Below are 23,962 nucleotides of genomic sequence, written 5' to 3'. Positions count from 1 at the left end.
TGTTCCACCACTATCAGTAGATGTTCCACCACTATCAGTAGATGTTCCACCACTATCAGTAGATGTTCCACCATCATCAGTAGATGTTCCACCATCATCAGTAGATGTTCCACCACTATCAGTAGATGTTCCACCATTAGTAGATGTTCCACCATCATCAGTAGATGTTCCACCATCATCAGTAGATGTTCCACCACTATCAGTAGATGTTCCACCATCATCAGTAGATGTTCCACCACTATCAGTAGATGTTCCACCATCATCAGTAGATGTTCCACCACTATCAGTAGATGTTCCACCACTATCAGTAGATGTTCCACCATCATCAGTAGATGTTCCACCATCATCAGTAGATGTTCCACCACTATCAGTAGATGTTCCACCACTATCAGTAGATGTTCCACCACTATCAGTAGATGTTCCACCATCATCAGTAGATGTTCCACCATCATCAGTAGATGTTCCACCACTATCAGTAGATGTTCCACCATTAGTAGATGTTCCACCATCATCAGTAGATGTTCCACCATCATCAGTAGATGTTCCACCACTATCAGTAGATGTTCCACCACTATCAGTAGATGTTCCACCATTAGTAGATGTTCCACCATCATCAGTAGATGTTCCACCACTATCAGTAGATGTTCCACCACTATCAGGAGATGTTCCACCACTATCAGTAGATGTTCCACCACTATCAGTAGATGTTCCACCATCATCAGTAGATGTTCCACCATTAGTAGATGTTCCACCATCATCAGTAGATGTTCCACCACTATCAGTAGATGTTCCACCACTATCAGTAGATGTTCCACCACTATCAGTAGATGTTCCACCATCATCAGTAGATGTTCCACCATCATCAGTAGATGTTCCACCACTATCAGTAGATGTTCCACCATCATCAGTAGATGTTCCACCACTATCAGTAGATGTTCCACCACTATCAGTAGATGTTCCACCACTATCAGTAGATGTTCCACCATCATCAGTAGATGTTCCACCATCATCAGTAGATGTTCCACCACTATCAGTAGATGTTCCACCATTAGTAGATGTTCCACCATCATCAGTAGATGTTCCACCATCATCAGTAGATGTTCCACCACTATCAGTAGATGTTCCACCACTATCAGTAGATGTTCCACCATTAGTAGATGTTCCACCATCATCAGTAGATGTTCCACCACTATCAGTAGATGTTCCACCACTATCAGGAGATGTTCCACCACTATCAGTAGATGTTCCACCTCCATCAGTAGATGTTCCACCACTATCAGTAGATGTTCCACCATTAGTAGATGTTCCACCATCATCAGTAGATGTTCCACCACTATCAGTAGATGTTCCACCACTATCAGTAGATGTTCCACCACTATCAGTAGATGTTCCACCACTATCAGTAGATGTTCCACCATTAGTAGATGTTCCACCATCATCAGTAGATGTTCCACCACTATCAGTAGATGTTCCACCACTATCAGGAGATGTTCCACCACTATCAGTAGATGTTCCACCACTATCAGGAGATGTTCCACCACTATCAGTAGATGTTCCACCATTAGTAGATGTTCCACCATCATCAGTAGATGTTCCACCACTATCAGTAGATGTTCCACCATTAGTAGATGTTCCACCATCATCAGTAGATGTTCCACCACTATCAGTAGATGTTCCACCATTAGTAGATGTTCCACCATCATCAGTAGATGTTCCACCACTATCAGTAGATGTTCCACCACTATCAGTAGATGTTCCACCATCATCAGTAGATGTTCCACCACTATCAGTAGATGTTCCACCACTATCAGTAGATGTTCCACCATCATCAGTAGATGTTCCACCATCATCAGTAGATGTTCCACCACTATCAGTAGATGTTCCACCATCATCAGTAGATGTTCCACCATCATCAGTAGATGTTCCACCACTATCAGTAGATGTTCCACCATCATCAGTAGATGTTCCACCATGTTGGATGGTTCTCCAACATTTGCTGCTCTGTTCTGGTTCTGATCCATGCTGACTTTATTTACTCATCCCGTATCTTTGGTTTTACTGTGTCTCTGGTCGGCTGTTTTCTGTCGTTTTTGACTTTTCTTCTTGTGTTTTTCAACTTGTGTCTCATTTTTGTCGTTTTGTATTTTGTTTTTGTTGTCATTTTTGTTGTTTTGTATTTTGTTTTTGTTGTCATTTTTGTTGTTTTGTATTTTGATTTTGTTGTCATTTTTGTTGTTTTGTGTCTCATTTCTGTCGTTTGGTGTCATCTTTTGGTTGTTTTGTGTCTTTTTTTCATTTTCCTTTTGTTTTTGTTGGATAGTTTAGTTCCCGTTTTGTCGTTTTCATCTCCGTGTTATTATGGGATGTGAAGCGTTAACATGAAGCAGCTTTTCATTCCAGAGCGAAACAGAACAAACTGTTTTGGCAGCGGCTCTGTGACCTTTTAACCGGCAAAGCTCAGCCTGCAGGGAGACGATGAGACGTTGGTCCTCCAGAAAAACCTCGTTTAGGAGAAACAAAGCTTCAGATGGAGATAAAATAAATATGAAACTAAATGTTCAATCAGCTTCTTCTTGTTTTTACTGTTTCTACTTCATGAGGAGGAAAAATATATTTTTGGTATTTTATAAAACCTTTCAGACATTTTGGGGATTTTGTAAACATTTAGAATTTTTATTGAAATGTGGGGATTTTTTTTACATGATTGAAAAGTTTTAAGACATTTAATATTCTGAGTATTTTATTCAGTTTTTCAGGACATTTCAAATATTTTATTAATTTTCTTACATTTTTTGGACAAAATTCTAAAATTATTTATTTGTGATTTCTTTTTTGAAACATTTTGGATTTTTTTTGCAAATTGTAAAAAAATTTTGTAATTTAAAAAAATATTCTTCAAAAATTTTACTTGTATCTTCATGTTTTTGAATATTTTGTCATTAATTTATTTAATTCTTAACATTTAATGAATATTTCTTGACGTTTATGCGACACTTAATTCATTTTTAATAAACTGAAATGTTTTTATATTTTATTAATATTTATTGGGGTTTTCTGATATTTTATTCATTTTCTTACATTTTTTAAAGCATTTTATTGATATTTCTATATATTTTCTCCTGTTCTGATCCATAAATCTCCTTTTATTTTTTCAGCTCTTGGATTCACCAAACTTTTATTTCTGTTTCTGTTCTGCAGTTTTTTCCTGAAGAGTTTCTTCATTTCTCGTCCACAGCCTCATTTGTTCAACATTTTATTCATAAAAACATGAAGGAAGAGGAGTTTTCTTCTCTGCTGACAGTAAATGTTCCGTTTCCAAACATTCCTGCTGCACTAAACAGGCTTTTAGTGGTTTTTATTCAGTTTTTCTTCATATTTTTAAACTTCTTCAGCTCTGTGGTTGTTTTCTGTGGCTCTAAATAAACCTCCAGGTCTCACTTATTAAACTAATCTGCTGTGAAAGCGGCTCACAAACGGTTAAATGTAGTTCCTGGTTCTTCTGCTGCTGAATTAAAGGATTAATTGTGTGTTTGTTCAGATCAGCTTCACTTCGTCTCTTTGAACTGAAGATAATCTGAGAGTTTCTGACGGATCTGAACCGACTTTAAAGTCAACCTCCGCAGCTTTTTCTCTCCGTTTAAAGCAGAATAATCCACATTTATTCATGTTTTCTGCTTTTAAAGACTCAGTATTAAGTTATTCCTTTTCTGTGTGCAGAAATCTGAGTCATTTTCTGAAGTATTCATCGACCTTTTTGAGTTTTAATTAAATTATTTTCAACTAAGGAACTACAGAAGAATCAGGTTTTCATCTTTAATTAAACTATTTTTAATTAGTTACACAAGCACAAGATTTTTTTAGTCGGTTGCTGATAAAAATCAAAGTTATATTAATAATATTATTATTTCATTTATAATTATTACAGTTATTTTACAAATTTTATAATACTGATACTAATTATTATTAATAATAATTTCCATCTATGGAATTAATTTTAAAACAACCAAAGAACCAGAAAGGTTTAAAAAACTGAATAAAACCACTAAAAGCCTGTTTAGAGCAGCAGGAATGTTTGGAAACGGAACTTTTACTGTCAGCAGAGAAGAAAACTCCTCTTCCTTCATGTTTTTATGAATAAAATGTTGAATAAATGAATGTGTTCATGAGAAATGAAGAAACTCTTCAAGAAAAACCCACAGAACAGAAACAGAAATAAAAGTTTGGTGAATTCCAGAGCTGACAAACTAAGATCATTAATATTAGTAGTCGTGCAGTTTTCCTCAAACTATTACGAAAAAACTGAAGCGTAAAATGTTCGAAATCAATCAAGGGCATAAAAATGATCAAAACTTTCTTCATTGGGACAAACTGACGACAATCCAAACTTACTCTTTTATATTTTCCATTTTTCTGACATAAATGTTCATTTTAGTGGACATTAGGATCTGCGGCTCTCCTTCAGTGGTTTTCGGTCTTTTTGCTTCCCGTCAGTCTGGAGAACGTCCAGATCGCGGCTCGGCCTCAGACGGCCGCTGGTTGTGGATGAAAGGCATGGCGGCGGCGTTTGTCGTGTCGCCCGGTCTGATCTCAGAGCTCAGGTACGAACAAGAAAATCCCTGTTAAGTTTTCTTGTCGCACTTTGTTGTGAGCTGCGATGCCGGCATGCAGAATGTGACGCCGGCGTGACGAAACCCGCTGCAGCAAACCAGAAGAAGAAGAAGAAGAAGAAGAAGAAGAAGAACGAGGCCGGCGCTCTGAAGTCCATCCAGACCTGAAGGCTCCTGGAGAGTTTATCTGACCTCCGACCTCCAAACACCGAGAACCGACACACAAAGGAGGAAGAGAAGAAGAAGAGACTTTGATTTAAAGGACAGAAGAAGAAGAAACAGAAGACAGTGAAGGCTGCTCATTTCTGAACTTTCATTCACCTCTAGAACCGGTCCTACAGCAAACTGAACCCAGTTCAAAGAACAACTGATAAAAACCAGTCCTACACCAAAACCAGTCTAAAATCAGCCTTAAACCAGAGTCAAACCAGTTTACAACCAGTTTAAAACCAGTATTAAACCAGTTTAAAACCAGTGTTAAACCAGTTTAAAACCAGTATTAAACCAGTTTCAAACCAGTTTTAAACCAGTTTCAATCCAGTGTTAAACCAGTTTCAAACCAGTGTTAAACCAGTTTCAAACCAGTATTAAACCAGTTTCAAACCAGTGTTAAACCAGTTTCAAACCAGTGTTAAACCAGTTTCAAACCAGTGTTAAACCAGTTTCAAACCAGTGTTGAACCAGTTTCAAACCAGTATTAAACCAGTTTCAAACCAGTTTTAAACCAGTTTCAAACCAGTGTTAAACCAGTTTCAAACCAGTGTTAAACCAGTTTCAAACCAGTATTAAACCAGTTTCAAACCAGTGTTAAACCAGTTTCAAACCAGTTTCAAACCAGTGTTAAACCAGTTTCAAACAGTATTAAACCAGTTTCAAACCAGTGTTAAACCAGTTTCAAACCAGTGTTAAACCAGTTTCAAACCAGTGTTAAACCGAGGTAAAGGCTGACAGTAGAAGGTCTCACTGATGTCCTCCTCTGTCTTCTGTCCAGGACTGTGGTCTTCAGGTCCAACCGGGTCGGTTCTGTGGTCTTCAGCCTCACATCAGTTCTGAGGGTCCAGATCAGACCTGCAGCTCCGGAGACGTCCCAGGTACCGACCCGTCCTCTGAGACCACCATGCGCCGCTCACCTGTCTCTGTCTCACCTGTCTTTCTGTCTTTCTGTCTCACCTGTCTCAGGTCGGTGGGTGGTGCCATGTCTCAGCTGTTCTGACAACAGGACGTGTGATTGGAGGGAGGTTGCCTGGCAACCAGACGGCTGTTACCACCCGCTGGTGGACCGCCCCCTGCTGCAGGACTGTATGACGGACAGGAAGGTGAGGTCAGCTGATGGCGGGTCCTGACCTGCTCTCTCATTGGTGTCGTGGCTCACCTGTCGGTCCGTCTGTCCTCAGGTGATGTTCATCGGAGACTCGACCAATCGGGGGATGATGTACTTCCTGATGGAGCGGGTCAACTCCAGCCTGGAGGACTGGGGCAAAGCTCACGACACGCTGGTGTACCAGAACCTGAACGGGGGGCGGAGCCTCATCAGCTACTCCTACTATCCTCAGTTCTGGTTGGAGAAGAAGCAGAGACCCACCTTCAGACGAGCTCTACTGCAGCTGCTCAACAGGTGAGTCCGCTTACCTGTCAGACTCCATCTTTAAGGCGGAGCTACATCGGTGCTGATGATTTTTCTCTATGACCTCTGTGAAGGTCGCGACCTCTAGAGAACTCCAACAGGACGGTTCTGGTGGTGGGCGGAGTCCAGTGGCTGAACACGGATCACCTGAGAACAGTTGCAGAGGTTCTGGACAGGTAAACACTCACATAAACACAGGTGTCATCAGCATACAGGTTCACATCGACTGTTCTAAGATGGCTTAGATGATCATCTGGTCCTGTTATCAAGATAAAACCAGGTGGTTCAACAAAGAACAATCTGGAAAATGGTTCCTTGAAGAACCTGCTTTGGTCAGAGTTCTTTGGAAGCCATTAAAGGAACCATTTTCAGTGTTTATTCAAAGACTTAAAGAACCGATTGTTGGTAAATCTCTTTGAGGGTTCATTTAAGGTTCCTACGGGAAGTTTTGGATGATTCTTTGATGCAGTTTTGGGGGTTCTTTAAAGAACATTTTAATGAAATGAAGCCTAATAAAACTCTTTGAAGAACCTCATACTAAACGGTTCATCACACATCATTCCTGAGAACATGGAACTCTGGTCTTCATGTTCCTGGAGTATCTCTGATTCATCATTTTCATGAAGATATGATTAGTTTGACTAAAGGTTCCTGAGGTATCTGTGTTGCTGAGAACCACATGTTCTCTGCTGTTCCTCATCCTCAGAGAGTCTCTGGGTAACATCCTGGTGGTGGTCAAGTCTCTGGGGATGGGGTTCCACCTTCCAGTGGACGGGATCCGGTCCCTCAGCCTGGTAGGTTCCTGGTTCAACATGTTCCTCTTCTTCACCATCTTTTCTTTGGAAGTTAAAAACAATCGCTCTATTTTTATCGACTCGTTCTTCAGACAGAGATACAGAACCTGTACCGAGAGAATGCCAACATCATCGCCACCGCAAAGCATCATGGGTATGAGGTCATCGACACATTCAGCATCACGATGGGTCGATACAAAGAGTTCCTGCAGGGACGATGTGCCTGCCACTTCCACGAGGTACCCCGACTTTAATCATCACGGAACATGTTTGGTTCCTCAGATTATCCTCAAAGGAACGTCAGTGTCTGAAAAACATGTTGTTACATGTTTTTAGTGTCCAGTCACAGGTTTTAGTGTCTGAGTGAAACCTTATGTTCTAGTGAAGGTTTTTTAATGTTCTAGTGAAGGTTTTAATGTTCTAGTGAAGGTTTTTTAATGTTCTAGTGAAGGTTCTCATGGCCTTGTGGATTCTTGATCTCTGCTTTCCGGTTCTCTGGTTTCTCAGGTGGAGAAGCTTTGGTCCACTAAACCTCCCAGCGACACGTCGTCAACCACCAACAGGACCAGAACTGCACCTGGACTCAGCAGCCAATCGGCTCTATCGGACACGGACCAGGAGGCGGAGTCTAAGCCCCCCACCTATCACGTGAGAGGACCAGTTAACCAGGTGTACTCGGAGATCCTGCTGAGCCGCATTTGTCCCAAAACCAGAAACTGAACACCTGAGAGGGAGAACAGGTGAGTCCTGCAGGTAGACCTCACCTGTTCTGTTCAGGTTTAAGGACTTAGAGGAGGAATTATTCTGCAGTTTTCTCTGATTCAACACGGCAGGAGATGGATGGATGTGAAGTCATCAGAACTGAGTTGAACCTGTTTGCCTGGTCAGGTAACTAAACTAAACTACCAGCTGGTTGTCAGATCACCACCTGGCAGTTTCTCATGACCACAAGTCAAAAGTTCTGCTGTGTACTAACTACAGGTTAATGAGCACTATATTATATATTAACAACTTTTTTATTAGTACTAACTAGTATCCGGTGCCTTTGAATGTAAATGAACTAGTTTCAGGTCATACTAACTCATGTTCTGACTAGTTTCTGATTATAGATTCATGCTAACCATTCCGTTAGCAGTGTTTAAGGCATCCTAACTAGCTGCTAATGTGTAACTACTAGTTACTGATCCATGCTGCTCTTTTATTGATTAACTAGCTTCTTATTTGTACTGACTAGTTTCTGATAAATGCTGCTTTAATATTTGTATTAACTGGTTGCTGATGAGTATTAACTAGTTGTTGATGTGTAATAGCTTCTTATTTGTTATTTTAACTATTTTCTGACTCGTGGTAACTCATTTCTCGTGCATGCTAGCTAGTTTTGCATTAGTAGTAGTTCATTTTTGATCCATTTTAACTAGTTTCTGATCCACAGTAACTAGTTTCTGATAGATGCTGCTTATTTCTGCCTAGTAACTAGCTACTGAGGGGTAGTTACCAATGTCTAATGCCTAATGGCTCATTTTAGATGTTTTAACTAGTTGCAGAATTGTTTCTGATACATACCAACTAGTTTGTGATATCTGCTGCTGTTTATGTCGACTAACCAGTTTCTAACTCATTATTTTCTGACACATACTAACTAGTTTCTGATACATTCTGATTTTAAATATGTGCTAACTAGTCTTTGTATCACAGTAACTATTTTCTGATGTGTACCAACTAGTGCTGCTTTAACAAACTGTTTTCTGATCCATATCAACTAGTTTTTGTTGCATAGTAACTAGTTTCTGATACGTACTGCTTTTCTAGCGTACTAACCAGTTCTTGATGCAAACTAACTAGTTTTGTCTGATGTGTACTGTTTATTTTCTGGGCACTAACTAGTTTTTAAAATGCAGTAACTAGTTTCTGAGGCGTGCTTTTAGACATTTACTAGTTGTGGATGCGTAGGAACTCATTTTTGGATGTACTCTGCTTTTTCATTGAGACTAACTAGTTTCTGACTTGTAGTAACTAACCTCTGACTCATACTAACTAGTTTCACATGTACAGTGACTAGTTTTTGATGGATAGTAACTGATAGATGCTGCTTTCTATGGATACCAACTAGTTTCTAACTAGTAGGAACTGATTAGCTTGTGACTGGTACTAACTAGTTCCACAGTACTAGTTAATGAGTAGTTCCTCATGTTTACTAACTAGTACACTACACAGTCAGATGATGATTTGTGCTATTGATAATGGATCAGTTCTATGTCTGTTGATCAGCTGCTCTTCTGTCTTCATTGATCGATCGGTTCTGTCTCTGCCTGTACATATTGATGAGCCTCTAGTCGATCGATTATTGATCAGCTTCTGTCTGTATATATATTTATAGGTTTTCTTATTATTTTTCTGTATATGGGTTCATATTTCTGATGATTCTTCAGATTATCACAGAATCGAGCGTCTTATTTGCTGATATTTTCTCTATTTTTCTACAGATTTGTTTATTTTGCTTTTGCTGAAATTTCTGAATATTTATATGAAGGTGAGGATTTTTATTCCAACGAAGGCTGTGAAGATGATTTTACCCTCTCTGTTCTTTTATCTTCACACTTTATAATGTCAATAAAACACAAGATTTCTATCAACCAAACTGTTTACGTGGTTTTATTTTAACCTGAAATTAACGACTGAATGGTTGAAAGCTCCAGAAAAGAACACAGTAAGTTCACCGTTTTGTTGCTTAAATTTACAAAAATGTTCTGCAATCATGTCTGTTTTGTTGTTGTTGTTTGTTTGTTTTTGCATGTTTAAATACTGAACTTATTGATTAATTTAAAGCTTTGTTTTTTTTTCACCAAACTCCATTCAAAAAATGAACGATTTAAAGTTTTAATTTACATCAGTTCTTTGTAGAAATTGACTGATTTTGTTTCTCAATCGACAGTAATCCATTTTCACTTTTTCTTTCACATTTTTAAATATTCAACAGAATTTAAACGTTAAATTTTTTAACAGAGTTTAATGTTTTAGACTCAGAAAACCTTGATTTTTGTCTCCATTCTGACCAACCAAACTCCATTCAAAAATACTGAAATTTAAACTTTTTCTTTGTTTATTCTGAGTCACACTTTTTATTTCTTTATCAACTCAGATCAAATGAAAGATTTGCTTCTTTTTTAAGTTTTAAAATATTTTTGCTATTAAAATGTTAAATAATTTAATGTAGTGTGATGTTTTAGACTCAGATTCCTCCTTTTATCCACTACTAATACATGACTTCGTTCATTTTAATCAGTAAATAATTAAAGATAAAATCAGAATCTAAACTTTTTAACGAGCTGAAGTTAACTTACTGAATGATTTTAGGGTTAAATGTTAAACATCCAGACGTGTTAAATTAATGAACATTTGAATGGAGTTTGGTGCTTTAGTTCAAACTTAAACGAAGTCATTTAAATGATCAGTGATAAAATAATAAAATCTAAAGTCTGCATCAAGCTCCAGTCAGTTTATTGAATCTTTTGACTTTTGGATTTAAATCAACAAACATTTAATCAGCATTTACACCAAACCTCATTCAGACATTTTAAGGTTTGGTTTCTTTGTTTTTACTCCTATTTGTTGGAATTTGAAGCCCGTTTGGTTGTTTACAGTTATACTTTGGACATTTTGACTCATGGGTGTTTTTTGAGTCATTTCGGACACATTTGATTCATTTTAGACAACTTTTGTGTCATTCTGAACCATTTATCTTTGTGTTTTTTTAACTTTAAACGTGTTGGGTGATTTCAGGAATGTTGGGAGATTTTTTGAGGCACTTTGATTATTTATTTTGGACAAATGTCACTGCAGTTTGGACACATTTTGAGTTGCTTTGGACAGATTTCTACTTCTGTTTTAAAGTCATTTTGGATCGTTTTAGGTGAGTTTTGTGCCATTATGTTCAGATTTTCATCAGTTTAGACCAATTCTGTCCTTCTGGACCAGTTTTACTTGTTTTTGAATCTTTTTAGAAATATTCTGAGTCACTTTGGTTTTTATTGAGTTTTCTTGGACAAACTTTGAGTCATTTCTGGAGCACTTTTAACTATTTTCTGCTCCTCCGGTTTAAACGTCGAGACGTTTATATTAATAATCATAAAGCTTCTGATCCGTTCCACCAATCAGAGTCCAGCTGTGACGTCAGCGGCCGAGCGAGTCCGGGTCCGGTCCAATCAGGATCCTCCGGGACTCGGACTGGTCCAGAGTCCCGCCGAGCCTCCGGCAGAGTGGAAAAGTTTACCGGGAGGACCAGCAGCATCCGAGCAGAGACCCGAGGACCGGAGGGGACCGGAGGGGACCGGAGAGGACCGGAGAGGACCGTGACATCAGCGGGACATCAGCGGGACATCAGCGGGACACCGGGAGCACCGGGACCGGGCCGGGAGGAGCCTCGATGGGCAGACTGAGCGGCTGAAGGCTGCAGAGGGATGGAGGCTCGGAGCTGCGGAGTCCGACACGTGTGCGCGCTGACGCTGCTGCTCGTGTCCGTGTGTCCGCCGCGCTGCCGGTCCAGCTGGATGTGAGTATGAACCGGACCAACCGGAAACCGAATCCAGCAGCCGCTTCTTGTCCGGTGTTGGACAGAAGCTCCAGATCGTTTGGAAAACTCTGAGCCGCTTTGACGCACACAAACGATCCGAGTTCCGTTAAAAAAACAAAAATAAAAACAGGTGAGTTCACGGCGTGTCCAGTTTTAGCTCCGCTGCAGGTGAGTTTTAACGTCCAGGGACCGGAGGGACGTAAATCGGGTAAAACCCGGTTTTGTTTGGACGCATGTGGTCCGAATCAGCTCCAGGATGTGAGGCTTTAACTCCGCAGGTGAATGAGATCCAAACTTCACCGGAAAACCTCGTTTTATTACCCGGTTTGTCCATTAAACCGGTTTAAAACGATTAGTTTATTTCCTCTGAAGTTATAATTCACACCAGTGGAGCTGAAAGGAGAGATTTCATGAGAACAAAAGTCTTTTTTTAAAATCCCGCTCCGACCGAGTCCTTCTGTCCACGAGATCTGCGCCAAAGTGGCCGCACGCGCGCTCCTTTAACCCAAATAATTAAGAAAATCTAATTAGGTGGATTTACTGCAGCTCTCTGATAGAAACAAGCAGATTTATAGCAGGTTTTATTACAATTTACACAGAAACTCTCCTCATGAAAACCGGATTCCGTTTAAATTCTGCCCGTTTTAAGGTTTTTTAATCAGAGACTGACCGCATCGAGTCACATTTAATTAATTTTATAAATAATTCTGCGGGTTCAGCAGCTGATCTTCAGTTCGGCTCATAAAAATCACACAAAGATGCCTTTATAAGGAAACTGAGGACTTTTTTTCTCTTGACTCCAAAAGACGAACGTGCGCAAAAAGAGGAATTCTGCTATTTTATTTAAAAAAGAAAACATGACATGGTTCATTATGACTTTTTACATTAAAGCCGAATTTTAATCCTCCTTCTCTTGACTCTAAAACCGCCACGTGTTTCTCCTCCATCGTGCAGAATTAACAAAAACGGATCGCTTTCCTCAGGTGGCTCGGTGTGACCTCCGCAGGGACCCCGGAGAAGCTGAGCTGCTCCAACCCGCCTCTGAGCGCCCGGCAGCGGGATCTGTGCCGCCGGAAGCCGTTCCTGCTGCCCAGCGTCCAGGACGGAGCCCGGCTGGCGGTGGCCGAGTGTCGGAGTCAGTTCAGACACGAACGGTGGAACTGTTCCACGTCCGCGGAGCCGCCGGTGTTCGGACACGAGCTGACGAGCGGTGAGTATCCGTTCTAACGAGTATCCGAGTACTTCTAAGCAGTATCCGAGTATTTTATGGTCACATTTTGTCGTTAAGTTCAACTTGTTCTCCTTAAATTCTGTTCCAAAAAAGGAATTAAAAGTTTATTTATTGAATAGAAACAATCATTAGATTTTAACCTAACTCCTTATAAAAACTAAATAATTCCAGCTAATATTTCTTGATTTTTAAAAATAAATATTTAGTTTTTGAGTAGAAAAAACGTTTCAGAATTAATTTGCACAATTAAATTTTCTTCAATGTTTTTTTCTAAAATCTTTTCTCATCTTTTATTAGAAATAAAACCATTTTATTGATAAATAAACTTTTTAAAATTTGTGTCGAGTTTTTTCCACCACAAAATATTTAAATTTTAGCAACAAAAACAGCAAATCTGAGTTTAATTCATCCACAATATTAAGTTCAAAATAAATGTCCTAATTACATTTATTTTAATTAAAAACATTTTCTAGCCTAAAAATAATTAAAATATGTTTTAATAATAATTAATGAGAAATCCCTGTATTAATAAAATGTCAGAAATAAATATTAATGAAATGCCCTTAAAAATATTTATAAATGTTTGCAGTATTTATATGTAGAATTATACACATTTATTTTAAATATTATATTACATTATACTGTTTATACTACATTATATTCTATTCCAACATTTTATATTTCAAATCTGACAGCAGCAATTTATAAATAATATTCAGTTATTATTACAAAATTTGAAATTTCAGATTAATTTTAAATAAATAAATTATAATTTCTGTATTTTAAATATTCATTTAATTATAAACTGTTCTTCTGGATTGTTTGTGTTATTTATTTTCATTATTTGTGTTTTGTTCAAACAGAACTTTATAAAATATGAAGCTCAGCTATAAATAAAAATAAAACAGCAAAATAAAGTCAAATAATTTAGAAGATCAGTGGCCAACAGCTGGATTTTTACTTTTAAACTAAAAAACAAATTAAGGGAAATATTTCCACTGTTTTTATAGATGAGAGATTAAAATAAAACAAAATGTATTGATTTAGACAAAACTTTCTTTTAATTGTGTTCTGCTGATAATTATAATATAAAATATTTATTTTACGTTTATAACTTCATGATTTCAGGTCTTTTAACTGTTTATTAGGATTATCTTTAATTGTTTGTTGAATTTTGTTGTTTTAATAAAGTTTCATTAGAAATGAACTCAAAATAATTGATAAAAACTGACTTTTAATAATAAATAAATCTGGATAATTAACAATATTTTTGAGTTTTAATGTTAATATTTAAATTAGTCTTTTAAACAATAGTTAAATCGAATCTTATTGGTAATTTTTCTGACATTTTTCTCATTATTTTCATCTGTTTTTATGGTTCCTTCTGTGTTTTTAGAGTTTCTCGGTGAAGATTAGAATCTGTGGAGTCACTGCGCCCCCTGCAGGCCAAACAACCAAACTACACAATTAATCCACAGTTCAGTTTAACGGAACAGTCCTGGTCTCTGATTGGTCCCAGCAGCTGCTCACATGGACATGAATCATCCGATAACATCTCAGAGTTTAATTTCACCTCATTAATAAATTCAATTCCAGATAAACTGATAAAACTCAAAAATTTAACTGAGATAAAAGTTGCAACAAGAATCCGTTTCATTAGCGACCCTGTTTTTCCTTTTAACGCACTTGGTCAGTTTTTAATGTTTGATTTTATCTACCAAGTCAGTGATCAGTAATCAATAATCAGTAATCAACAATCAATAATCAGCTGCAGAGCAGAATGAAGCTAAATCTCTGAAAAAGTTCAGCTCAGAGATAAAAAAAACTATAAATCAGATTCACTGAAGTCTCTGCAGCACTGTTAGCATGAATTAGCATGCTAGCATGAACTTATCCTGCCCGCTCCTCCTCGCCCCTCTCCCTCCCCTTGGGGGGGGGGGCTTTGTTTATCCCTTTTGTTTGTTCGGTTTTTCTGTTTTTTTGTGTGTGTATGAGTTTGTTTGTTTGTCTTATTGATGAGTAATTAATAGTCAGGAATAACACAGCACCTGATGTTCTTCAGCTGTAATAGCACCGCTTGCTAGTCCCTGTCCGTCCGTCCTCTCTCGTCCTGTCCACCCTTTGTTTCCCCTCATATCACCTCTGAGGTGTAGCACTGCCCTCCCTGGCTCTTAACAGGGAAATGTAATAAAGAAAGTCAGCTAAGCTTCCAGGGAGGGCTGCTGATGGTCACACACATGCACTAAATAATAAGATATTTGGCTACAAGACTAAAATATGTATTAATCTCATAAAGTGTTGACACCCCTTCTGTGGAGTTTAACAATGAGAACAAATGCAGACCAAAAAAAAAGTTCAGTTTTAAAAAAAAACTACTTCAAATGTTTCAAACTGTGACAAACTTTATTTATAAAAATATTTCTCTGAAACACAATCGTCAGAAAACACGCCGTCGTTTTGAGTTCCTCTGCAGATATTTCTGATCGTTTTAATCGGATCAAACCAATTTTCTAGCAGCTCTAATCAAATTTGTTGAACTCGTTCATCTTAATGAATAAATGAATATTTAATCTCCAGTTTGTTCAGCCGAGGTTCGTTTCTCTGAGTCTCATGTTTTAAATCAGGAAGTTTGAGACGAACGACGAAAACATTCTGATAGCACAATTCATTCTGATTTGTTCTCTGGACTTCACTTATTGATTCTGATGCTGAAGTTCAGCTTCATCCAATTAAAAACCTAAAAATCAAACTTTAAACTCAGACTCAAAAAAAGGCTTTTACTTTGAAATGTTTTGAAAGAAGTTGAAGTGATGTTTGAGCAGCAGAAACACAAACGTCCTAAAAAGGTTTCAGTGTGAGGGAAGTGGAAGCGTCGGCTGATGTTAAAATGTTTAAATGTAGAAGTGATGAAGTGAGGAAAGCTGAAAGAAGAAGCGTCACTTTCTGCTGATGGATAAAAGACCAAAGAACGCGGTTTTAAAACACAAATGAAAGCAGCATAGAGTTTAGGTTGGAAGCAGTTGAAGTGTCCAGAGCACACACCGATGAGTTCTGTTAGAGGAGAGGAGATGAAAACGATGTTGGTCAGGGAAAATGATGAAAGCAGCTGAAATGTCAGTGGAAGTGTTGCAGATTATCTTTACTTGTAAAAATTTGAAGTGTCTGATCTCAGTCCACATTTCAGCTGCTTTCAGGTCAAAGATAAAAGCAGCACGAGTTTTTAACTGCAGAACTCTGTGAACTGAAAACGTGTCAGTTCGGTACAAATGTGAAAGTCTTCGTCCTGCAGGAACCAAAGAGACGGCGTTCATCTACGCGGTGATGGCGGCGGGACTCGTCCACGCCGTGACGCGGTCCTGTAGCCAGGGCAACATGACGGAGTGCGGCTGCGATGCTCGGCTTCGGGGCGGCGTCTCGGCGGTGGAGGGGTGGCACTGGGGAGGCTGCTCTGACCACATCCAGTACGGAACCTGGTTCAGCCGCAGGTTCATGGACGGCACCGCCAAGAACATGTCAATGAGCCGCGGCGGCTACACGCTAAACACCATGAACCAACACAACAGCGAGGCCGGCCGACAGGTGAGCGTCTACACCTGTCCAATGACTGGACTCGCTTCTACACCGATGCTGTTTGTCTCCAGGCGCTGACATTCAGGTTTCTGTTTTTCTGTTTTGCCTTCAGGCGGTCGACAGGATGATGTCCACAGACTGTCGTTGCCATGGCGTCTCCGGTTCCTGCGCGGTGAAGACGTGCTGGAGGACGATGGCGGCGTTTGAGCGGGTCGGTTCGTACCTGAAGGAGCGGTACCTGGACAGCGTCCAGGTGTCGGACCGATCGAGGAGGAAGATGAGGAGGAAGGAGCAGCGCCGCCCCCCGGTGGACAAACACCAGCTCATCTTCCTCAACAAGTCTCCCAACTACTGCCTGGAGGACCGGCGCCGCGGCATCGCTGGCACCAGGGGGCGCCGCTGCAACCGGACCTCCACCGGGCCGGACGGCTGCAACCTGCTGTGCTGCGGTCGAGGATACAACACACACGTGGTCCGACACGTCCAGCGCTGCGAGTGCAAGTTCGTCTGGTGCTGCTACGTCCGATGCCGACGCTGCGAGAGCATGAACGACATGCACACCTGTAAATAACACCTGGACACGTCACGTGAGATGTTCCTCCAGCCTCACAGATCGAGTCCTCGGTTCTGAACAGATCTTGAGGAACCATCTGAGACACAACAGGAACTTACAGAAACTTTGTGAGGAACGTCTCGGTTTTTGCTTCTGGTTTCTGGTAGAACATAGCAGATAAATGCAGGAACCTGAAGTCCAAACTGAAGGTCCACAAACTGATCCTGGATCATTTCTGCAGAACTCTTCAGGACTGGAAACTTTTCCAGCAAAAAAAAAATCATGGATTCTTTTTTCTATTTGGGAAATAAACATTTATTTATGTGTAAATAATTCTCGGTTGAATTTTGAGGGGAAAAAAATCTTATTTTTGTAAAAATGTTCCTTCAAATTCAGAAACTGACTTTCAGACCGTTGATATGATTCAGTAAATACGAATATAAAGATTCTTTTCTTCTGTTTTTATTTTATCGAACACGTTTAAAAGATTAAAACTCAACAGATTAAAGTCGAACATAAAAGTGCTGCAACAGTGTTTTAAAAAGTGCAACTGATTACTGCTGTTCGGAAGAATTGATCAGTTGTTTGGTTTATAAAATGTCAGAAAATGGTGAAAAATGTGGATTAGAGTTTCTTCAGATGTCTGGCTTAGTTTAAAGAGCTTCAGTTTACTGTCAGAGAGGAAAGAAGCCAGAAAATATTCACATTTAAGGAGCTGAAACCACAGAAATTAGACTTTTTATTTTTTAAAATTATCCAAAGCGATTAATCGATCATCAATATAGTTGCTTTATTAGTGTATGAATTAATTCATCGTTGTAGTTCTCGATAAAACTTGGTTTAAACATGAAAAACTGAACATCAGTGTTCCCAGACTGGAACCTTGAGGTTCTCCAGATGTGATTTTAGCTTTTAAACAGGTTGTAAAATAATAACAGTGGATCCATGTTAGAACTCTGTGGAACTCCAAAGACTCTTTAACAAACCAAATCAGGAGCTAAGGCTGATTTTACTGCTGAGTTTTAACATGAAGTTCTTCCACTGGCAGCTGGTTGGTTCTAAAATGTAAAAAAAAAAAAAAATGTTGAAAAATGTCTGTCAAAGTTTTGTTTTGTCCAAAGATCTTCAGTTTACTGTCATTGAGTAAAGAAACCAGAAAATATTCACATTTAAGACACTCAAATCACAGAATTTAGACAGCTTTCCTTAAAAAAATACTGAAAACTATTAATTGTTAATTGATATAGTTGATTTATTGGTCTACTGATTGATTAAGTGTTGCAGATCTTGACAGAGTTGGTATAAACATGAGAACCTGAACATCAGTGGGCCCAAGCTGGAACCTTGAGGTTCTCCAGATGTGATTCTTCAGCCTTCTACACCATAAATCAGTTTCAATATCAGTTATTGATGTCCGTAATGATTGATCAGGGCTGGTATCAGAATCCTCTACGAAGCTTCAACAGCAGCTTCAGGTTCCGTGGGAGGAACCGGGGTCGAGGAACCAAAAGCTGCCACCAACAGGTGAGACTTCTCGGATTATTTGCAGTTTGTTCCTTTTTGTTGTTGTTTTGTTTCTTTTCTTTTTATACAGTCAAAGTGGAAATTACAAAACAGAAAACTTCTAAAATAACATTTTAAACCTTAATATGTAGTTTACCTTTAAAAGAACAGTGAATCTGCATAGAACGTCTATTTTCTGCTATTTAAATGCAGTAAAAGTGTAATTTAACAGTCAGATATAGTAAAAGAACACGTTACTGTTTATAAAAATACTGACTGGTGATGTGGACGTTCTTCACAGTTCTGGAGCTGTTCTAAACAACTGCAATTAAAAACTGTAAGTTTTACAGGAAAGTTCTGGTTCGAGACTGGGGTTTAAGTTCTAGTTCTAAGTTGAGATTTAAGGTTTGAAGTTTAGGTTCTGGTTCTAGTTTCAGTTTGAGGTTTAGCTTCTGGTTTGTGGTTCTTGTTCTGTTTTTCTGTTTCAGGTCCTAGTTTTGGTTCAGCTTCTGGTTCTGGTTTCTGGTTCTGGTCCTGGTCCTGTGGCCTCAGATGTGCTGAGTCAGCGTAGGTTTCCTGCTCTATCAGCGTTTGATGACTCAGCAGAAAAGCTTCTTATTTACTGTCCAGGATTTCCTGCCATTCTACTCCAGAACCAGACTGGGGCTCCGTCTCCATGGTAACGGATGCTGATCACACAGTATTGATCACCAATAATCCTGAAGCTGATCAGAAAACACTGAAACCTTGTTGCCTATAAATCTATTGATCGACTGATTGTTTTAATGTTTGTTCTTTAAAGAATCTCAGAAACTTTAAGCTGCTAAATGAGAGAATTAATCAGATTTATTGATAGATTACTGATTAGTTCTATCAGTGATCTTCTTGGTTCGGCTGCAGAACTTTAACTTGTCTCGTATTTTTAACAACTTTGAGATAAATTCTGTAAAACGTTTTTTAACACGCCGTTCCTGAAAGCTGCCGACAGAAACCACGACTCAGCAGTTCTTTTTGACTCTGGTTTTCAGGAAACACAAGAGGAAGAGGAGGAGGAAGATAAGAAGGAGGATAAAGAGGAGGAGGAGGGGAAACGGGAGGTTCAGACCCTGAAAAGAACTGAGCAGGAGGAGAACCGGGACAGACGACCACCATGAAGCCTCATCATCTGCTGCTGGTTCCTCTGCTGCTGATCACTGAAGGTCAGACGTCTGCTGCTGGCTCTCAGGTAGAAGAATCTGTTGGTTCTCCATCTGTTGGTTCTCCATCTGTTCTTTCTGTTTTTAGCTCAAAATGAAAAAAACTATTTTAAAAATCAAAACTTTCCAGGATTAATGAGCTAAAATTCAACCCGCTGAGATTCCTCGTTCACGTCGTCCTGAAACGTTCTTAATGGTTCCTCAGAAGGTTCTCTGGTTCTGCAGAAACTCTTCATTTAGGAGATGTTCTTCACCTGATTTCAGTGGTTCTTTAAAGGTTCTTTATTAGAGTTCTTTGGTTTGGTGGCAGAAAACAGCAGCAGCTGAACTGAGTTTTATTCCAGACGAAAACTGGAAGAAATGTTCTTCCAGGTTCTCACATCCCAAACTTGCATCTGAGAACATGTTCTGTCTGACTGAGAACCTAAAATATCAGACGTGCTCTAATGAAAGGAACCCAGAACTGCTGCAAATTCTTACATTTGACTTTTGTTTGCTTAAAAATGACTTTAATTATAATCAAGTTCTGTTGATAGAACTTAGAACCACGTGGTTCCACAAAGAGCCACCTGGAAAATGCTTCCTGAAAGAACTTGTCTTTGCAAGAATGTTTTTCTTTTCTAAGTTCTTTGAAGTACTTAAAGGAACCATTTTTTCATGGTTCTTTGAGGATCCTTTGGGGTGCTGTGAGGAAATGTTTACAGAAATTGTTCTTTAAAGTTCATCACAGGTTCTCAAATCCTAACCTCGCATCTTAGAACATGTTCTGTCTGACCAACAGTCCAGAACCCAAACAACTAAATGTGTTCTAATGGAGGGAACCCAGAAATGCTGCGGATTCTTACATTTGACTTCTTTTTTTTTTATTTGCTTAGAAATGACTTAAGAAGTCCTCTGGTCATAACAGAGCCACGTGGAACCACTAAGTTCTGCCTGGTTCCCTGCTTTCTGCAAAATGGTTCCCTAAAGAACATATTTTTGCTTGAAGTTGTTCTAAGTGCCTTTTATGGTGCTTAAAGGATTTTGTTTTTGTTTGTTTTTTATTCCACATATATATTTCACAGATTTTAATTCAGTAAAATAAACAGTTAAACATATTTAAATATTCATAATCTTTCCTTCAAATAATAACAAACATCTGCAAAATGTTTGTTTTTGCTGATTTAAACATGAAATAAATAAATGATAAATAATAATAAATAAATAAATAAATAAATAAATAAGGGAGACGAGCTGGAAGCTGCAGATCAGGAGTTAAAGCTTCATCAGTTTCAAGCAGGAAATGAAGAGTTTTGGATCCAACACGTTCCTCTGCAGGTTTTACAGACGAGTGCTCTGCTGGTTCTCTGAGCGTTCTCTGAGCGTTCTGTCAGCGTTCTCTGAGCGTTCTGTCAGCGTTCTCTGGGTGTTCTGTCAGCGTTCTCTGGGCGTTCTGTCAGCGTTCTGTCAGCGTTCTCTGAGCGTTCTCTGAGCGTTCTGTCAGCGTTCTCTGAGCGTTCTGTCAGCGTTCTCTGAGCGTTCTGTCAGCGTTCTGTCAGCGTTCTCTGAGCGTTCTCTGGGCGTTCTGTCAGCGTTCTGTCAGCGTTCTCTGAGCGTTCTCTGAGCGTTCTGTCAGCGTTCTCTGAGCGTTCTGTCAGCGTTCTGTCAGCGTTCTCTGAGCGTTCTCTGGGCGTTCTGTCAGCGTTCTCTGGGCGTTCTGTCAGTGTTCTCTGGGCGTTCTGTCAGCGTTCTCTGAGCGTTCTCTGGGCGTTCTGTCAGCGTTCTGTCAGCGTTCTCTGAGCGTTCTCTGGGCGTTCTGTCAGCGTTCTCTGGGCGTTCTGTCAGCGTTCTCTGAGCGTTCTCTGGGCGTTCTGTCAGCGTTCTGTCAGCGTTCTGTCAGCGTTCTCTGGGCGTTCTGTCAGCGTTCTGTCAGCGTTCTCTGAGCGTTCTCTGGGCGTTCTGTCAGCGTTCTCTGGGCGTTCTGTCAGCGTTCTCTGAGCGTTCTCTGGGCGTTCTGTCAGCGTTCTCTGAGCGTTCTCTGGGCGTTCTGTCAGCGTTCTCTGGGCGTTCTGTCAGCGTTCTCTGAGCGTTCTCTGGGCGTTCTGTCAGCGTTCTGTCAGCGTTCTGTCAGCGTTCTCTGGGCGTTCTGTCAGCGTTCTGTCAGCGTTCTCTGAGCGTTCTCTGGGCGTTCTGTCAGCGTTCTCTGGGCGTTCTGTCAGCGTTCTCTGAGCGTTCTCTGGGCGTTCTGTCAGCGTTCTCTGAGCGTTCTCTGGGCGTTCTGTCAGCGTTCTCTGGGCGTTCTGTCAGCGTTCTCTGAGCGTTCTCTGAGCGTTCTGTCAGCGTTCTCTGGGCGTTCTCTGAGCGTTCTCTGAGCGTTCTCTGAGCGTTCTGTCAGCGTTCTCTGGGCGTTCTGTCAGCGTTCTCTGAGCGTTCTCTGGGCGTTCTGTCAGCGTTCTCTGGGCGTTCTGTCAGCGTTCTCTGGGCGTTCTGTCAGCGTTCTCTGGGTGTTCTGTCAGCGTTCTCTGGGCGTTCTGTCAGCGTTCTCTGGGCGTTCTGTCAGCGTTCTCTGAGCGTTCTCTGGGCGTTCTGTCAGCGTTCTCTGAGCGTTCTGTCAGCGTTCTCTGGGCGTTCTGTCAGCGTTCTCTGGGCGTTCTGTCAGCGTTCTCTGGGTGTTCTGTCAGCGTTCTCTGGGCGTTCTGTCAGCGTTCTCTGGGCGTTCTGTCAGCGTTCTCTGAGCGTTCTCTGGGCGTTCTGTCAGCGTTCTCTGAGCGTTCTGTCAGCGTTCTCTGAGCGTTCTCTGGGCGTTCTGTCAGCGTTCTCTGGGCGTTCTGTCAGCGTTCTCTGGGCGTTCTCTGGGTGGATCAGAAGCAGCAGATAACAGCAGCCGTCATTAAACTCATTCCTGTGTTTCCTGTTTCTGCTGCTGCAGAACAAACAGAGAACGTCATAAATAATGGGATGGATTTAAAAGATTATTATGGTCTGGAAGGAAGCGGAAAAACAAAATCTGACCTTTTTTTATTTGTTTATTTTTACTTTATTTTGCTTTTTTAAAAAATCCCTAAAGAATAATGATAATAAACTTTATTTTATAGCATAGAAGTAGATCATCAGTAAATAAAAAGTTTATTTATAGAGTTTAAACCTTTAAAGTGCTGAACAAGATGAATATGAATAAATGCATAAATAAACAAAATCTCAAACAGTAAAGCAGAAAAACTGATCAAATATGAAACCAAAAAAGCTGAGCCAAAAGAAAATACAGTGAAATGTATTTAATTAAAACAATCAGAAAACAACTAATATAATATGAAAACAGTTAAAATCCATGTTTTATTCTAAATAAATCACAGAAAGATGCAAACTTTAGGTCACATTTAGTCACATAAACAGAATATTTTTTAAAAAAGCAAAGAGAAAATCTGACTTTAAAAACTAAAACTGACTGACAAAGAAAAATAAAACGATTCTAAAATGATCAAACAGGGAAAGAGAAACGTTAACGTCTCCATAAAGCAGCGGTTCTGCTGGATGGAACCACTGAAGGTTCTCATGATGTCTGTTCTTCTAGAACTTCTGCTCCAACTCCACGGTTCTGAGGACTCGGACTTCCTGTCACTCCTGCAGCATCACCGTGTTGTTCCCCTGTCCAGCAGGATTCAGGCCCACGCCTCAGTCTGCTGGCCCCGGCTGCAAGTAAGAAACCACACAACACAACAACAACAACACAATACAACAACAACAACAACAACAACAACATGACAACACAATACAATGACACAACAACACAACACAACAACATAATAGCACAACATAACAACACTTTTAGGTTGCTATCACTGAGTGAGACTAAAGGAGCAAAACGAGATGGAAAATGAAAAAAATTACACTTAAAATAAATATATGATGCTTTGCTATACTTATCTATAATATTCTATGATATGCTATATTATGCTATGCTATGCTATTCTGTTCTATACTGTATATTATGCTATGCTATCCTATGCTATATTGTGCTTTGTCATGCCGTGCTATACTCTCCTGTTCTGTACTCTCCTATACTGTGCTATGCTATGCTATGTTATGCTATGCTATATTCTACACTATGATATGCTATACTATACTCTGCTATGTTATATTATGCTATATTATTCTATACTAAACTATACTACATGATACAATATGATGCTATGCTATGCTATGCTATACAATACTATACTATACTATACTATGCTATGCTATACTATGTTATGTCATGTTATGCTATGTTATGCTTTGCCACGCTATACTATGCTATGCTATGCTATAATGTACTATGCAATGTTATGCTATGCT

General features: G+C 39.7%; 3 protein-coding genes across 3 annotated transcripts in view; all 3 read left to right on the top strand.

Annotated features, from left to right (window-relative positions):
* cped1 (cadherin-like and PC-esterase domain containing 1) overlaps window positions 1–9,663 on the top strand; it is a 35,373-nt gene extending 25,710 nt beyond the window's left edge. Inside the window, 7 exon segments of the mRNA XM_051946519.1 lie at window positions 5,599–5,698; window positions 5,787–5,923; window positions 6,002–6,222; window positions 6,306–6,407; window positions 6,938–7,025; window positions 7,118–7,264; window positions 7,533–9,663. Of these exon segments, the coding sequence (XP_051802479.1) occupies window positions 5,599–5,698; window positions 5,787–5,923; window positions 6,002–6,222; window positions 6,306–6,407; window positions 6,938–7,025; window positions 7,118–7,264; window positions 7,533–7,745 (1,008 nt within the window). The 3' untranslated portion in view covers window positions 7,746–9,663.
* A 1,616-nt stretch (window positions 9,664–11,279) lies between these two features.
* Window positions 11,280–17,395, top strand: wnt16 (wingless-type MMTV integration site family, member 16). The gene is made up of 4 exons (XM_022212656.2): window positions 11,280–11,574; window positions 12,579–12,805; window positions 16,116–16,405; window positions 16,509–17,395. The coding sequence occupies exons 1-4, from the start codon at window positions 11,483–11,485 to the stop codon at window positions 16,965–16,967; spliced, it is 1,068 nt and encodes a 355-aa protein (XP_022068348.1). The 5' UTR covers window positions 11,280–11,482; the 3' UTR covers window positions 16,968–17,395.
* Window positions 17,396–19,537: 2,142 nt separating this feature from the next.
* Window positions 19,538–23,962, top strand: part of stab2 (stabilin 2) — a 51,719-nt gene continuing 47,294 nt past the window's right edge. Inside the window, exons 1-2 of the mRNA XM_022212641.2 lie at window positions 19,538–19,677; window positions 23,199–23,323. Of these exons, the coding sequence (XP_022068333.2) occupies window positions 19,603–19,677; window positions 23,199–23,323 (200 nt within the window). The 5' untranslated portion in view covers window positions 19,538–19,602. The remainder of the gene's footprint in view (window positions 19,678–23,198; window positions 23,324–23,962) is intronic.

The sequence above is a fragment of the Acanthochromis polyacanthus genome, chromosome 1, assembly GCF_021347895.1.
Source record: "Acanthochromis polyacanthus isolate Apoly-LR-REF ecotype Palm Island chromosome 1, KAUST_Apoly_ChrSc, whole genome shotgun sequence".
Taxonomy (NCBI): domain Eukaryota; kingdom Metazoa; phylum Chordata; class Actinopteri; family Pomacentridae; genus Acanthochromis; species Acanthochromis polyacanthus.
Note: the sequence above shows the minus strand (reverse complement) of the source record. Positions and strands in the feature narration are given on the sequence as shown.

Excerpts from the sequence above, each read along its gene's own strand:
- wnt16 (XM_022212656.2), top strand. The coding sequence starts at position 11,483 with ATGGAGGCTCGGAGCTGCGGAGTCCGACACGTGTGCGCGCTGACGCTG. Across the intron at positions 12,806-16,115 it reads CGGACACGAGCTGACGAGCG|GAACCAAAGAGACGGCGTTC; the intron begins GTGAGTATCCGT and ends TTCGTCCTGCAG. Across the intron at positions 16,406-16,508 it reads ACAGCGAGGCCGGCCGACAG|GCGGTCGACAGGATGATGTC; the intron begins GTGAGCGTCTAC and ends TTTTGCCTTCAG.